At 38.0% G+C, this 16,283-nt stretch overlaps 1 protein-coding gene across 4 annotated transcripts in view; it reads left to right on the top strand.

Moving 5' to 3' along the window:
- The window catches only part of GADL1 (glutamate decarboxylase like 1), an 81,979-nt gene that overhangs the window by 4,636 nt on the left and 61,060 nt on the right, over window positions 1-16,283 (top strand). The window contains exons 2-6 of one of the 4 annotated variants that reach the window (XM_072925751.1): window positions 6,905-7,057; window positions 7,851-7,977; window positions 9,611-9,701; window positions 10,310-10,416; window positions 11,890-12,005. In XM_072925751.1, coding sequence (XP_072781852.1) covers window positions 6,908-7,057; window positions 7,851-7,977; window positions 9,611-9,701; window positions 10,310-10,416; window positions 11,890-12,005 — 591 coding nt within the window. In that variant the 5' untranslated portion in view covers window positions 6,905-6,907. Of the gene's footprint in view, window positions 1-6,887; window positions 7,058-7,850; window positions 7,978-9,610; window positions 9,702-10,309; window positions 10,417-11,889; window positions 12,006-16,283 lie in introns of those variants that run through there. The other 3 variants (XM_030265006.4, XM_072925752.1, XM_072925753.1) reach the window with 3 other exon arrangements.

Below are 16,283 nucleotides of genomic sequence, written 5' to 3'. Positions count from 1 at the left end.
CCCCAAAAAAATAAGGTGTCCATTTTCTGCCTCTGATAGAGGAGAAATGGAAGACCTGGGTGCAGTCAAACTACAGGCAGTGTGGTGGCTCTTTTTGGGTCTCTTTCAGCTTGCCATTGCTGAGCCCTAGCATGCACAATAGGATCAGATCTGTGCTTCCACCAGGAACCATCCAGACTAATGCTCTACAAAAGGACTACGTGAGTCTTCTGGCATCTGTCAGTGCCATGCAGCAGCCTGGCCTCCCAGGAGTGTTTTCCCAAAATGAGATAGCAAACCCACAGCAGGCACAACTTGAAATGGTGTGTACAGAGCCTCCTGTGTCCCTCATCTGTGTGACCGATCTCTGCTGATGCAACCAGCAGTGTTATAATAGCCTGGGCAAGGCAACTTGCTCCTTGAAAGTGCATTGAGCTACTTTAAACTACTTTTACATTGAACTGATAGGCTAATAAATTATGAATATCTATGTAGGAACTAGTTCAGGTAGCCTAGTGGTCTGGAAAGTTGCATCCTGTTTAGCCATGCACTAGCTTCCTCATTTTAGTAAATAAGAGCATATCTCAGAGTTATGCTGTGGACATGAGTTATTGAACAGCAATCGGAAATCCTTTGTGGGAAGCAGAAAATATGGAAGTGTTTATGGTATGAAAAAGTGAGAGGAAAAGACTTGTTTTGACTGTAATTGAATGAGCAGGTAAAACTTCCTAAAATGAAATTTAGAGTTTTCATCTATTTCTACGCTTTTTCTTGCACTGAATCCCTTAAAACTGAGTTTTAGTAAAGTACTGCCTTCTTAGTTGATTTTTGAAAGACTGGAGCTAAAAGTTGATTTTATATTATGATTAAAAATACAGTTCTTGCATGAAATTGCAGGCTGTCAGGAACCCTTTTAAAACAAGCTACAGAACTTCCATTTGGATAAAAAAACTATTTGTGGTTTCATGTAATCTTTTTTTTTTTTTCCACTGGACCATAAAAGTCTCAGGGATTCTGCATGTTCTATGTGGGTCACACCTGTATTCATCATTTCTGTTTGAACTCAGCCTTCTAAAGTTAACTTTTCTATACATAAACAGTGGTTTGATTGAATGTTGCGGATTCAGTCATTTTTCCACTGAAAAAGGAATTCATCAGATGTTCATCATCAACACACAACTTTTAATTAAAATGAAAAGAGTTTTGTTTCTCAGATACATCCTACACTGTTAGCAGATGTTAAGTGTTAGAACATCTGAGAAAGAATCTCACTGGGGTCAGGGAGTTGGGATTTCCATTTCATAGTTGGCATTTGCCATTTCTCAGTTTTGCAGCAAGGTGAATTCTGATTCTCCACAGCCTTTCTGCCTAATGGGAAATGTTACAGCACAAATCATTCCCGCACTTATTGGTTAGGGCATTGCAGAGTTGTTATGAAAAATTGACATCAGTTCCTGAGGACTGGCTGCAAAAAAAGTGTCTGAATCTTATATTTTAACTTTTACTTGCTTTTTTTTTTTTTTAAATGCAAATCCTGCCCAGGATTTCCTGCCCAAATCCATGACATGTGAGCATCAACTAGAAAGAGTCCCTCCTCAGAACTCAGTAAATACTTCTGAAAGCAGGACCTCTGTCCTAGCACAGTCCTTGCATTCCCTGTCAGATATTCATCTCTGGGTCTTCTCTGCTCATTTTATTCTCCCAACCTTTCCTTTAGGAAAGGGAAATTCAGGTGTGGGACGGAGAATAGGACCCATTTGTAGTGCTGTTACTGTTTGGTGCTAGCAGTGAGCTCAATGAGTCTATTCAGAGGTTTTGGAGCCCAGACACAAGCACTTTTGTTTTCCTTGGGTCCTTCTCTATAAAGGTCACATTTGCCTTTTCACAGTCAGAGGATTCCTGTGTGGGGGTGGCTGTTGCAGACCTTCTGAGGAGAAGCATCCAGCTTGTTCTCTCTCCACAGGCCTGGTCCGTAAATCTGCAAAACAAGAATATGTAATATAGGAGAAACTGCATAAGCCCTACCATACAGATGCCAACTCCTTTTTTCATATGGATAGCTTTTCCAGGACAACAAGTAATTTTATACTGGATTTTAAGAAAACTGAGTTTTTTACTTGGTGACAGACCAGGGAAATCAGTTTATGAAGAAACAATATATTTTTGCTCTAGGACTGGAGTGGCCTTAGTTTATTCATATGTACAGAAAGCAGTGATTAAAGAAACAGAAGTGGCTTTAAAGATTGTTTATACCAAGGGACTCAAATAGCTGCAGAGTGTGGGACAAGTATGTGTTTTAATGCTTTGATACATGATATGGCACCACAGTAATTCATTAAACATGGTGGAGTGGAGTCTTGACGCTGAAGGCACTTATTTTCCTTTGCTGGACACACTAAAAAAAGACCTATGACTAGATCATACAGAATGAGAAATTTAATTTTTTTTTTCTGATTAGTGCTGGAAATTACTGCTGCATTTGTTGCAAAGTAGAAATAGGCCTTTGGTCGAAGCCAGCTTTTTGCAATCCCTTGAATAGTCAGTGGAGCTAATACAGTATAAACTGACCAGGATTTGGCTCTGGCATTCAAGCACAAGCTACTCTTTCACAAGAACCCTCTTCTATTTCCTCATTTGCCTTGGAAGCAGTAAATCTTTTTGATCATTTCATGCTACTCTCCCAAATATTGTTAGAATGGGCCAAATACAATGCTTCAGTTTCTTTTTTTAGTGCAAGGATTTAGCAGTCAAGTATGGAAACAGATGAAGCTTTTAAAATATATGTAGTATTTATATAAAGATATAGAAACATCTGAAAAAATGTTTATTTTTTTTCTGTACATTATTCCAAGTCCAATTAATTTATGTTTGCTGCTGGGAAAATAATATTGATCATAAAAATGAAATGCTGGTTGGAAATACTTAGGCTTCTGTAATAGAATATTTCTTTCAGAATGAAATATGAGAATTATGTGCTTGATTTTGCTGCTGCTGAAGCCAGTGGCTGAATGCCCAATTGCCTTCAACTGGAGCAGAATTGAGTCTTCTCTTTTGCAGAAAAATATCTTAAACAGTCAGTAATTCTTAATCTCTGTGTTAAAGCACTTCCATTTGCTAAATTTTTATTTCTGTTTCAAGCCTGGAGCTGTTTGGCTGAAATTGTATTTGATGTATTTTCTGGAAGTCTGTTTTCTGTGTCTGCTTCAGAGTATGTTTCTGTATTCTCAAATAGGAAAGAACATATTTATTACAGTCACATCTCTTAATGGTTTCCCTATCATATTTGAAAACAGAAGAAAAAAGAAGTGTATGTGGCAAGATGCTTTCTATGAAGTGAGCTTTCCCATTTCAAATAAAGGGATGTTCCTTTAGTGCAGTCAGATGAATCTGAGATAGATATATAAAAGGCCCAAAATTTCTGGAGAATAATGTGAGCATTTGATGAATAATATTTTTTTTTATAAGACACAATATGTATCATCAGCATAGTATGCATTTCTTAACTTGGATGCTGAGCTCTGAGAATGTGTTAAAGGCATCTATTTCATTGTGATATAGAAATTGAACCTGGAATCTTTCTGGAGATTCATCTACCTAAAGGATAATAAATTGATTATTGGCCTTCTTTGAAAAATGTAATAAAAAGAAAAATTACTATGGAATTTCAGATGTGTATCATCTACTTAGTTTTCCTCTTCAGAGTTTACCTGCTGCCCAGAGGACACACATAAATTAGGGAATATAGATAGGGAAGAGTTTGGTCCTCTCATAAGAACCCCAGAAGTCAGACAATTACAAGTAGAAGATAAAGTATCATCAATTGCAGAAAGATCATGAGGGATGAGAAGAGTGTATCCAGCAGTGGTTTCTGAAACTTGAAGACTGTCTCAGAAAAATATTTGTGCTTGGGGCTTGATTTAACACCTGATTGTGAAGTAATTGTTTCTGCTAATTTCAGGTAATGATCTTGTGGTATATTCCAGGGCAGAATTTGCAACAAATTCAGATTGAAATTAAAAGTGATAACCAAAAATATTATTGAGGAACTGGTAAATAATTGCAAGGAGTATTATTCCATGAATAAAATATGAACAGAGTTACAAACTCTTTGCTGGAGCTTTACACAGGTGAAATGCTGTTGAAATGAAGTCTGCCTTCCATCTCTTCCTTTTAACCTCTCTGCTTTACCTTTCTTTCATAGGCTGTGCTCAAGTTCTGAAACAGATGTGAGGATTAGGGGTAGACCATCACCCATTTTCCAGATCAAATCTTCTTCCTCAGGATCCACAAAGCATCCTAGGGAGACTGCAAAACTGTGTGTAGAGGTGAACAAACCCGCTTCAAACAGGAAGCTGTCAGACCTATGACTCAGTTCCCTAAAGACCTGGTAGAAAAAGTAATGTAAAGTTCTGCTGTTGCAGAATTTCTGTAAAAAAGATCATTGTAAAGTCATGGAAATACTAGTATCTTATCTCCGTGCAAAAATGACAGGAATAGGGCTAAGGGTGTTACCAATAGAAACCTTTTTCATGACTCTGCCTCTAGCAGAGAGTTTGAAGGAAAACAAAAAAAAAACAAAAAAAAAAACAAAACAAAACAAAAAAAGAACACAAACCCAAACCAATCCACCAAAAAATAACAACAAAAATACCCCAAACAAAGAAAAAAGTAATTAGTGAGTTCTCTTGCTCTGCCATCTATTCTGCTTGCAACCAAAGGAAGTATCAATACCTGTGCTCTGCAATAGATATTAATCTCCCACAAAGTTGTTTTTTTTTTTTAGATCCTGTCCTATTTTTCATAGAAACAAGACACCTTTGGCATACATAGAGATCATAGACTCTCCAGGTGATGTTAAGGTTGAAATCCTTTTTTGTATTTATGTTAAACTCTGAATAGTACTTATGGCAGCTATTTATGCATCAAATAACTAAGTCAGTCTCAACACAAAATTAGTCTCTGTTCTCTTTGCCCAAAACCCTGATGCCTTCCATTTCCTGGTAATACCCAGGGTTTTAAATCTTATAAAGTTGACCTACTAGCTTGTGTTTCCAGACATAAACATCTAAGACTTTTTCAAAGCTTTTTCAAAGCTGCAGTTTCTTTACAGAGACTCTGCTGTGGTGTGCTGGAAAGCTTAATGAGAATTGACATTTTTGATGTCTGTGATTTTACCTCTTTGCCTGTTGAAGATTTAATACTGTTTGCCTGCTTGTTCTCCATCTGTCCAGTAGGAACATTTATGCCTTTCCTATAACAATGGGCTGAAGGCTTCTGTGTTCAGAAAAATTTAGTATGCTGCTCATTTGGATTAAAAATAGAAGTAATTTCAGAAAAGGGGGAGGGGTTGTGTTATTTTTGTTGGCAGATTATGAGAGGTATGAGGTCCCATCTCATGTTAGAATTTTATCTTGTTTGTCATATCTCTCCTGATAAGTCAAAGTGAACTGAATAACTTCTCTGAGTCACCAGAAAATAAAAGTTCATGGGATTAGCAGGGTTTCTTTCAATCAATGGACCTTGAAGTGATGCACATTTCTAAGCAGCATTGTTGTTCTTCTGTATCCTCCTGTGCATGAGGAGCTGTAATTATGATAAGCATGATGAATGTGTCAGACTGCAGTGCCTGGCAGCCCTCTGCAAAATGCAGTTGTTTAGACCTGTGAAAGACCCACCTGTCTTCTCTACTTTGTAAGTGGAGCAAAAAGTAAAGCAATATGATAAAGTTGTTTTGGGCACAGAACTTTCTCCGTACACCCCAGCCTTGCCCAATCCTCTTTATAAATGAAGACAACCCATGGTGGCAGTGCTGCCTGGCTCCATAGACCTCAGCTTTTCTAAAGCAGGATCGGTGAACAGATACTGCCTGTAACCCAGATAATTTGGCTATGGTAGTTACCACTTCTCCTTTCAGCGCGATACTGTTTCAAATATCTATTCCCTCGATATCTCCAAATGTCTCAATTTCATCTTCATCCTCATGCCGGTGAAAACTGGAGTCCTGGTCTTGCCATAAGAAATCAATACATGAAAGTGATACATAGCTGCCACTGTTGGCTGGTGTCTTACAAGCATCTTGGATGAGCTCTCGGGGGTAATGCAAAGGTGGAAGTGAAAATGTGTTCGTGGAGCACATCAGAAGAGTGCGTCTCCTGGGTGAAGGTGAGGGAAGGGAAAGAGATCATCACTGGAGAAGGAATAAACAAGATAATCTGCCCAGCAGATGATTGCAATTAGTGACTGAGGGCACTTAACGGGATAAGGGCAAAAGAAGTACAGGTATGTGACATTGAAATGTTTTATTTTCATGGAGTGTAGGTCAATGAAGCACTCTGCAAAGAATGCAGAAGATTCTGAGCAAGAGGACTGGCTGGTGGGAAGAAGTATAAAGAATCAGGAAACAAAGCTGAAAGTTATTTCATGAAAAAGTGGAAGCAGAGGGATGGCTTGTAGAGGGAAACATTTTCAGTTAAGAAAAATGCCCATTATCTTTCACTGTATTCTTATTTGTACAGCTGTAACATGTTCTAAGCCAGAACTGTATTTTCCTCTGTGATTGGAAGGTCCCTTGCATGCTTTTGTATGTTAGAGAAAGCAGTAGATACAACACAAGTAGGCTATTATTGCCTACAGAATAACAGTCTATGTTTGAAGTTATGTGGTTTGGGATTTTTTTGGTTGTTTTGGGGGTTTTGTTTGTTTGTTTGTTTGTTGGTTTTCTTTTCTTTTCTTTTTTTTTTTTTTTTTTGGTCAGTAAAGTTCTTCCACCAAAATATACGATTTTTGTATGGGTAAAAAGTCCGTGTGAGTTTTTTCTTAAGTTGACTGAATCTCCAACAGTGAAAGAATATTTTTTTAGTTTGTTATTTATTTACCCTTGCTTTAATGATGAGTCATTTCTCTTACAGTTGGTGTTTGCAAACAGGAGATGCTCCAGAAGAAGAATGCTGTTTTGGTGGATGGGGTCATCCTAAATGGTCCAATAATGGACTCAAAAGCAGGAGAGAAGTTTGTGGAAGATGCCTGTAAGATTATAATGGAAGAAGTTGTCCAGAAAGCAGATGACATAACAGAAAAGGTAAAGCCATAAAGAGTTGTTGAGACTTTGTAGTGAAGATAATGAACAATAAATCAATTTTTTATAAGCTCTATTTTATCGTACTCTTAGTAGCCTCAAAATTGCTTCTAGTCTGTGCTTGGCTTCAAAATAAGATACAGACTTACAAATTAATAAAGAATGTATTATAAAATATTCCAATAACATAATTAACATACATATCTGCCAGAAAATAATGATTTAAAAAAAATCTCAGAATGCAAAGGTAATTTTCTTTGAGATCACAAGTGGCATGTTTTTAATGTTTGGAGTGGGGTTGAGTTACTTGTTTTTTCCTCAGAGGGACTGGTGGTGGAGGAGGAGGAAAGTGGGTGTGGTACCATTGTGAAAGGACAGCATTTTAAGATTGCTGTGGGTTCTGCAGAACCTGCTTAAGAGGCTGTATGGGAAGAGGTCCTGCAAATAAACCATGCTTGCCCTTGGGCATGCGCTGCTTGCTCCCACCCCTTGGCAGAAAAGCAGCTGAAAATGCTGTGATTACAAATCCTTAGCTAAGGACAGAATTGGAGCTGCAGGCTTCTTTCTTTTCTGCCATTCAGCATTTCCCACTCTAAAGTTTATAGTTGAGCATTGCCTGAGACATGATAAAACCAACATCCCATGGGGTCCAGCTTACTGGATATATTTTCTGGTGGCACACTACCCTGCCATGGAGAGTTTTGTGAAAGCAGAGCTGAAGGAAATGATTACTTTGTACCTCTTGCTCCTGGCTAAGCTGTTCACTGACGGTGTCTGCCCTGCTCCCCATCACTAGGTCTGTGAATGGCAAGCCCCTGAAAAGCTTAAGCAGATTCTTGACCTGGAAATGAGGGACACCGGAGAATGTGATCAGAAGGTCCTGCAGCTCTGCCGTGATGTTATAAAATACAGCGTCAAAACCAGTAGGAATGGGATTTTAAGCACATGCTAACTTAGATGGGATAATGTTTCCAAACCTCTGTCACCTTTCAGGGAACTGGGAGTGTGAATGTTTGTTTCCCTCTTGCCTATACAAGGGTGCAAACAGACTGAATTCTGGTCACCACAGGTTTGACTAATATATGTAATAATGGCAAACTAATCAAAAAGTAATTAATGTAATGCCATTTGCATTAATGATAGAGTCTGTCATTTTGAAGTCTTGGGAAAGTCATGTAGACAAATGATATAAGTCTAGCAGAACAGGCAGGAGAAGGACCTTTTTCTATGATTTCCTGCTGTCTGAGTGATGAGATTTGGAGTCACTGTCATTGCCCTCACATGTTCTTAGTGATGATTACCCTCCATTTATTATTGTTCTATTTGAGCAATAGTCTTGCAGGTTCTTAATTTGCTGATAGGCAGTAATTCCTGTTCCAGACACCATGAGAAGAGAGCCTGCAGTGTTTCAGAGGCAGTACACCACAGCTCTGCAGGATTAATTCTCTATAGCTAACCTTTCTGCAGCATGTGCAGGGTAATTCAATCTTGGTGAAAAGGGATGAACAACATCTGTTCAGGAAATAGCACTGTGAATCCGTAGCTCAGGATTTCAGATGTACGGCTTAGGCTGTATTTTGTTAAGTAAGAAAGACATTTGATATAGTTTGTTGTGCATTTCTGGGCTGCATTCCCTGCTACTGTTGCTGCAGAGTAAACTGTAAAATAATTTTGAGAGGGAACTTATGCTTTTGAAAACCACAGAAGAGTAGTGATAGTGATCTGCAGGGGTAGTGTACTAATAATATGCAGATATAATGACTGAGTTAGTGGAATATGTTCTGTTTATCTTTTGCAAATTGCCTTTAGATTATAATATGTCACTTTAGAAAGGATGTTGTATATAAAAATATGCTGTGCAAATAGTCTTTGAGTACAGACATTTATTGAAGCCCCAGTTATAGTATAAACGGAGCCATACTGTTTACCAGGTTTTGCACGTAAAAATGCTGTGTGCTATGGATTAAAATTTAGGTGGTGACTCCACTGTTGAGTGGAGTTGTTTTTATAGTCAGCAGTAACATAGAATTTTGTCAAAATTAGTTATATCTCAGTGCTTAAAGGAGGGTAAATAAATTCTCTTAACTTCTCATTCCTTTTAAGTGTGCAGCAGAATTTTCCAAGCTGTTAGACTGACTCTCTCGCTCTGTGTTGAAATTCTGGTGGGAGAAAAGGCGCAGCTGCTTGGGATCCTGTATTCTACAGTTTAGCAAAATTTGGCTGAACATTGACTGTAGCTTCTCAAAACCACTGTTTAAAGGCAGTATGTATAGTCAATTGTCAATTGCTTTTATTTTTTGCTTTATAAAACTTGTAAACAACTCACAACTATTCTGTACACCACTTGCATTTCTCAAGACATGTTTTGAAGTTTGAAAGTACTTATTAAATTTACTTTCAAAGGAATGTCTAACTTTAGGAAAGGACATCAAATCCAGAGAATATAGAGAGAATGGAGTCAATTGTGGTTTGCAATGATCAGCTCAGCTGATAGGGAATGTGATGTATTCCCTTTTCTGGTACATTCTGTCACTTGTTTTTCATCTGTATTTCCAGATCATCCGAGATTTTTCAATCAGCTGTATGCTGGAATAGATTATTACTCGTTAGTGGCTCGTTTCATTACAGAAGCACTGAACCCCAGTGTGTAAGTGTGGTTCTTTTTCCTCTTGATGATGAATTAGTATGCTTTTTGGAATAATGGCTTTTTTTACTTCCTTGCTTTTGATTTCTGTTGTCAGTGTTACAGAAGAGGCAGGAATTGTGCAAGACTTTGGGAAAGAAAATCCTCTGATTTAGATTGGCTGAAGTTGAGATTTACAAGGAGAGATTTTTTTTCAATGCTAATAAACCCAGACTTTTATCTTACTTAGTACATGAAATTAAATTAATTAGACTTAACTTAGTTGTTAATTCCTTTGAGGCATTCTGCACAGAGCTGAATGCAAATGGCTACCTGTCTACTGTTTACCTGCAAATATAAAGCTGAAATTTAAGCATGTGACCTACATTAATAGAAAACTCTGGTGTGTTACTTTGAGAGTGGAAGTGTCAATGAGATGCTGCCAGAAACTAAGCAATTGCTCTGCTGTGTCAGATCCATAATGTTTTTAGTGTGGAGTCCTACTGGGGGCGGTGGTCAGCTGCTGATAGATTAGAGAAAGGTGCAAGAAGCCTTTATCTAGTTTTAGCAATGCTCTGTGCCATGAGTTATGTAGTTTTAACACCAATTATCATGCTATTGTTTCTCTTTAGATACACATATGAAGTATCCCCTGTGTTTCTGTTGGTGGAGGAAGCAGTCATCAAGAAAATGATTGAATTCATAGGCTGGGAAGAAGGGGATGGCATATTTAATCCAGGTAGGAACAGTTCAGACCTCAAGATGAGTCATTATAAACTGCCTAATATCATTAATTCTATGAACCTTGGAATAATGTAGAATATTTGAAAATGCATGCAAAAGTGTAGGCATACACAGAACTATTTAATCTAGGCTTGTTTTATGTGTTTCTAGTAATAATCCAGCAATTCTGACCAGTGAATGAATGAAAACACTTCTACATTAAATATAATTATATGGAATTATTTGAAATGAATTGTTTAATTGTATATTAAATTGTCAATTAATTGTTTGTAGGTGATGCCCTTCCTGACCTTATTAACAATACTAAGAGCCTCATTGGAAGGAGTCAACTTAGCTGACAGACAGGGAGCTGATTTATGTTCTAGATGCCAATCCATGGTGCCTGAGGGCATAGATCTGTGTATCCTGTCTATGAACTGTGAGAGCAAGAGTTTATATGATCTTAACTCCTTTGAATTTTTATTATTTTATTAAACATTATGATAAGGCAGGCCAAATAGATATTTCTTAAGCTGCTTGATAAACCACATTTTTCAAATCCACTGTAAGGCAGTGTTTCAGCCCACTGCACTGAAATAATGAAGCATAATGGTGGTATTTCACATATTATTCAGGTAACAAATAATTGGGCTAGGTGTGAAGCTTTTATGTCTATTTTGGGTGTGACAAGAGAAATTAAATGTGTATATGAGTTTTAACTTCCCCTCCCAAACTGAAACAAAGTCAGTGATTCTAGCCTACACATGAGTAGTAGAAAAATAAATAAGCTAAAAATCCCTATTTTTTTTTTTTTCACATTAAATTTGATGTGTATTTTTGAAAGAAGTCTTACATGTGCAGAAGAATTTCTGGCTTAAAACTTAGTGATCTACTGAGAGAAGATAAATTAATTGTTCTTTTTTTTGGTTCTAGTTTTATGTAAGGGTTTTTTCTTACTGCTTTGGTTTGTTCATCTAAGTGAATAAAACCTGTCCCGAGTGAATAAAACTTGTCCAGATCTTACCTTGCAGATCTTTCAGTTCCCACTCACTGTGTTTATTTTTGCTTTTTCTCGAAGACCTTTTTCTCCCTTGGTCCCCTGAGGCACGGTTGCCGAAGAGATCTCCAAAGCTCTGAGCTTGGTGCAGGCAGCTGAGCTTGCTGCCTGAAGCTGAGCCTTGCTGCTCTGCTTCAGTGTAGAGGGGAAGGTGCTGTGGCTGAGTTTTCTCTGTTGGAAGGACTGCTTGGACACAGCTCTTATTCCTCAGGAAATGTCCCCAAAGAGCATCCAAACAGGCTCTGCTTCCACGCCTGCTGCAGAGCCCAGGGTTCATTTTATGGATGTAGCCTTCAGGGGAGGAAATAAACTGATGGATGCATCACTAGGATGCCAGTGGGGTTTATTTTTCCCTTAATTGGTCAAGCACTCAGATGCAGGAAAGGTACTCATACTGTGGCTAATACAATATTTGTATGTCTCTTTTTGCAGGTGGCTCTGTTTCTAATATGTATGCTATGAATTTAGCAAGGTACAAATTTTGCCCTGAGATAAAGGAGAAAGGGCTCTCAGGTCTGCCAAGACTAGTTCTGTTCGCTTCGGAAGAGGTAAAACGAAAACAAAGAAAAGCTTTTTGAACTTTATTTTTTCAGTAGCTGCAAAATTATATCATTTGCATATCTGATGGGGCACTGGTAGAATAATTCTGACATCAGTGTATGATGTGGAATATTGGAATGAAGTGGCGAAGTCTGATGGTAAATTTCACTGCAGAAGTGTTCTGGCTTTCAGAAAACAAACACAGATGTTGCTGCTTTGAAAACTTCTGATACAAGAATAGGTTGTAGATGGGGTAAACCTGAAGCAGAATGCATGTGCTGGGTTGTGGAGGTCTGCAGCATTTTATTTCCTACAGCATAAAGTCTAGCAGGAACTGTAGGTAGGTTTAGGATGGCAAAGTTTTTTTTCTACATGTTTAATTTGTACTAAACTGAGCACTTGTGGGCCTGTGAGATGGCTCTCTGCAGCTCCCATTTTGGTTGTGGTACAGAGTCGGACCCACCATATACCTCTCAAAAAAAAAAAAAAAAAAGCTGGACCTTTAGACATTTTTTCTTTAAATAATTGAAAATAAATGTCTAGTCCTTAAAGTGTTTTAATAATATCAGTCCAAAATGCCTGTGGGAAATTGAGTTACATTCATACGTTTATTCTGAAGGTAGTTTTTTGAGATTCTTTTCTCTTCCCTGTCCCTTCAGCTTTGAGAGTTTATCATTTGATTAGTGTAGAGTTGTTATTAATTCTGACTCTACTATATAAAAGCCCCAGTGGAAGCCTGCACAGAACCATATTGTATTAGAAAATATGGACTTACAAGGGTAATTGTAGCTCAGACGTGTATGGTTTACGCTCCAAACAGTTTGCGGTGTAAATAGATGAGAGGCTTATTTTGAAGAAGCCTGAGGGATGAAGGCATTGTGTAAGTTTTCCAAGATAACATGTCTTTTGGAACTGAGCCCACACATTCTAAATAAAGGTGGTTTGTTTGGTTTCTTCCTCAAAAAAATATATTTTCTTCTTTGTTTTTTTTTTTCTTAATAGTCTATGTATGAAAATACATGCCAATTCATACTTAATCCCTCATGTTACATCTTCAACATAGTTAAGGAGGAAAAAATGAGTTTGAAACAAGTTCCATAAATGCTTTTGAAGTGAAGCCCATGAAACTTTCATCATGAAGTAGCATTTTATTTCATTGCATGGTTTAACTACAACATATTTTCTTACTCTGAAGTAAGCAAACATTTAATTTCATGTCAAAAGAAATCTTAATTGTTTGCCAGAATAAATTTATTTTTATGTCTTTGCTTCACCAGGAAGACCAAAGCCATAAAACATAAAGCTGACCAGGAAAAATAACTTGGTAAATTATTTGTAAGGCCATACTTTTGATGTCTAATATTTGTTTGCTTCAAACAACTACATAGTCTTTAATACTCAATAATAATTTCCTGTAAAACTGATGCTTTTAATACTTAGATAGTGTATATTTTCTAAGATCACCAGTGTTTATTCAGTATTATGAGGGAGGCAATGGGCATATTAATTTATAATTATTTTAGATCCATCTGTATTGAGTCCAAGCTACATGACTTTTTGGAAACATTTGTTCCGATATGCCATGTTGAGAATATATGTAATCAATAGTCCACACTTGAGACAAGTACAAAAGTGCTGATGTCATACAATTTTAGATCTTTTATTATTGTTTTTATTTTGAGTCTTGTTTAACATTTTGCGCCTTTGAATCACAGAGCCAAGGAATCATCTATGTTGGGCAAGATGTCTAAGATCATCAGGTTCAACTTTTGACTGACCACCACGTTGTCAACAAGACCATGGCACTAAATACCATGTCTGGTTGTTTTTTGAACACCTCCAGGGATGGTGACTCCAGCACCTCCCCGGGCAAACTTCCAGTGCTTAACCTTTCCTGTGATTAAATTCTTATTGTCCAACTTGAACCTCCCCTGGCACAGCCTGGGTATGTGTTCTCTCATCCTGTCAGTGGTTGCCTGGGAGAAGAGCCTGACTCCTCCCAGGCTGCATTCTCCTTTCAGGCAGCTGGAGAGAGCAATAGGTCAGTCCTGTCTGCTCAGCCTTTTCCAGGCTAAACACCCCCAGCTCCCTCACCTACTCCTCATAGGGCTTTCTAGATCTTTCACCATCTCTGTTGCCCTTCTCTGGACACGCTCCAGCCCCTCAGTGTCTTTTTTGTAGTGAAGGGCCCAAAAATGAGCACAGGGTTTGAGGTGGAGCCTCACGAATGCTGAATACAGGGAGACAATCACTGCCCTGGTCCTGCTGGCCACACTGTCGCTGATACAGGCCAGGATGCCACCGGCCTTCTTGGCCACTTGAGCACAGACTGGCTTGTGTTCAGCTGGCTGTCAACCAGCACCCCCAGGTCCTTGTCCCCTGGGCCCCTTTCCAGCAATTCTTCCCCATGCCTGTAGTGCTGCCTGGGGTTGTTGTGACCCAGGTGCAGGACTGGGCACTTTTGATGTATTGAATGTCACACCCTTGGCCCTGCCCATGCTGGATTCAGCATGTTCAGATTCTTCTGCAAATCCTTCCTACCCTCCAAGAGATCAATTTCCTACCCAGCTTGGTGTCATCTGTGAGCTTCCTGAGGGTACACTCAATCCCCTCATCCAAACTTTCTTCATTTTTGTTGGATTTTTTTGGTTTTTTGTTTTGTTTTAGCTGAAGAGGTACCTGGAGAAGCAAACTGTCAACCCCCCACCCCCAAAAACAAAACAAACATACAAAAAGTAAAACAAAACTTGGAGAAATTAGCAATCCAGGTTTATCTTCATCATGAATCAGGCATGAGCATTGGCATGGAGAAACCTTGAGGCTATAATGAACTGAGTATTGTTAAGTCAAAGACATGGTTATTCAAGGCTTTTGTGCCATTTTAGGGCTTGGCTGAAGGGCTGTGCTGAAATAAAATGATTTTTACCTTGGTTTGCTAAGCCTCTACGTTCAGTTTGGCACTTGTCAGGTTGAAAGAGTTGCCCTGCTGCAGAGCCGGGGAATGCACAGACTTTCAATGACTTCTGTGATCCAGGGCTATGTATTTTCTGTATGTTCTTGTATAACATAAAGATGTATATTTAACACATGGCCCACCCAAGGTCCTCACATATTCTGCTTGGCCTTCAGGAATAAAAAGGTGCCTTGTTCCTGTAAGTGAATGCTTATTTAAAACTGTGGTGATATGCAGTGAACACTGTTTATGCTGCTGTTAATCTGTAACACTTTTGTGGACCATTACAGCGTGATTCCCCTTGAGACAGCAGCAGCAGAAGAGTAATTGGTATATCCCACTTTCTGGAGGCATGATTTGTGGCTCTGTAGGAGGTAAATGCTGATCTAGTTATCAGGCCACCTTTTTATTCCCTTTTGCTATTTGAGTCCCATCTAAACTTTATCCTGACACAAGTATGTGTTACATTGATCTGAAAGGTAGAAATCTGATAAGTTTGAGGTAAGTAAGGGTAAGAAGAGAATGTGTAAACAGTTGAAATGTACATGCTGATATGAGCAGCTTTTTTAGATGAAATAAAACTAAATTCCTCCCCAGTGCAACTTGATCATGAAAGTAATAAAGCAAGAGAACACAACATTAACTTATCATGCTGTCCCCTGTTGAAATTAGAACAGACAAAAATGGGTAATAAAACAATACCATAATAAGGTAATTGCTTTATGCAATCATGTTTCTAGGAAACTTTTTAAAATCAAGAAAACACAAATTTATCTTCTGTTTTAATGAGCACAGGTAGAAAGTACCTTATCTTTGCAAACATTATTAGGAAATTAAAACTGTCTAGATATAGGTAAAATAGTACAGCAGCACATCTTAAATGCACCAATGTTACAATTTCATCTTGTGCTCAAAGATGGTAATTTGTTACTACAAATGACTGCAGATTTAATAATTTGTCCAAACAAACTAAACTGTGAAAGGCATGGCAAGAATAATCTGAACTCACAGTATTTAAAATAATACTTTTAAACTGGATATTTCTTTCTCCATTTTTGGAAAGGCAACTATGAAAAGGGAATTAGTTGGTGCTCTTGTGACTGTAGCTGCTGAATGTTCTTTAGCATATTTTTTCTTAAAATGATGCAATGCAGTTTAGCATAATGGCTTCTAGTAATGAAGAGAGGGGAAGAAATTCTTACATATTTTCAATCAATATAACTAAAAAATCTCTTTTTCATCAAAGAAAGCATATTCCAAGTCTATGCAGCATTATGAGTCTTGTTCTTTTTCTGTCCTAGTAAAAGACAGAATTTTCCAAGAAGTACAGATG

The sequence above is a fragment of the Taeniopygia guttata genome, chromosome 2 (assembly GCF_048771995.1).
Source record: "Taeniopygia guttata chromosome 2, bTaeGut7.mat, whole genome shotgun sequence".
Classification (NCBI taxonomy): domain Eukaryota; kingdom Metazoa; phylum Chordata; class Aves; order Passeriformes; family Estrildidae; genus Taeniopygia; species Taeniopygia guttata.
This window is presented reverse-complemented; position numbering and strand designations above follow the sequence as displayed.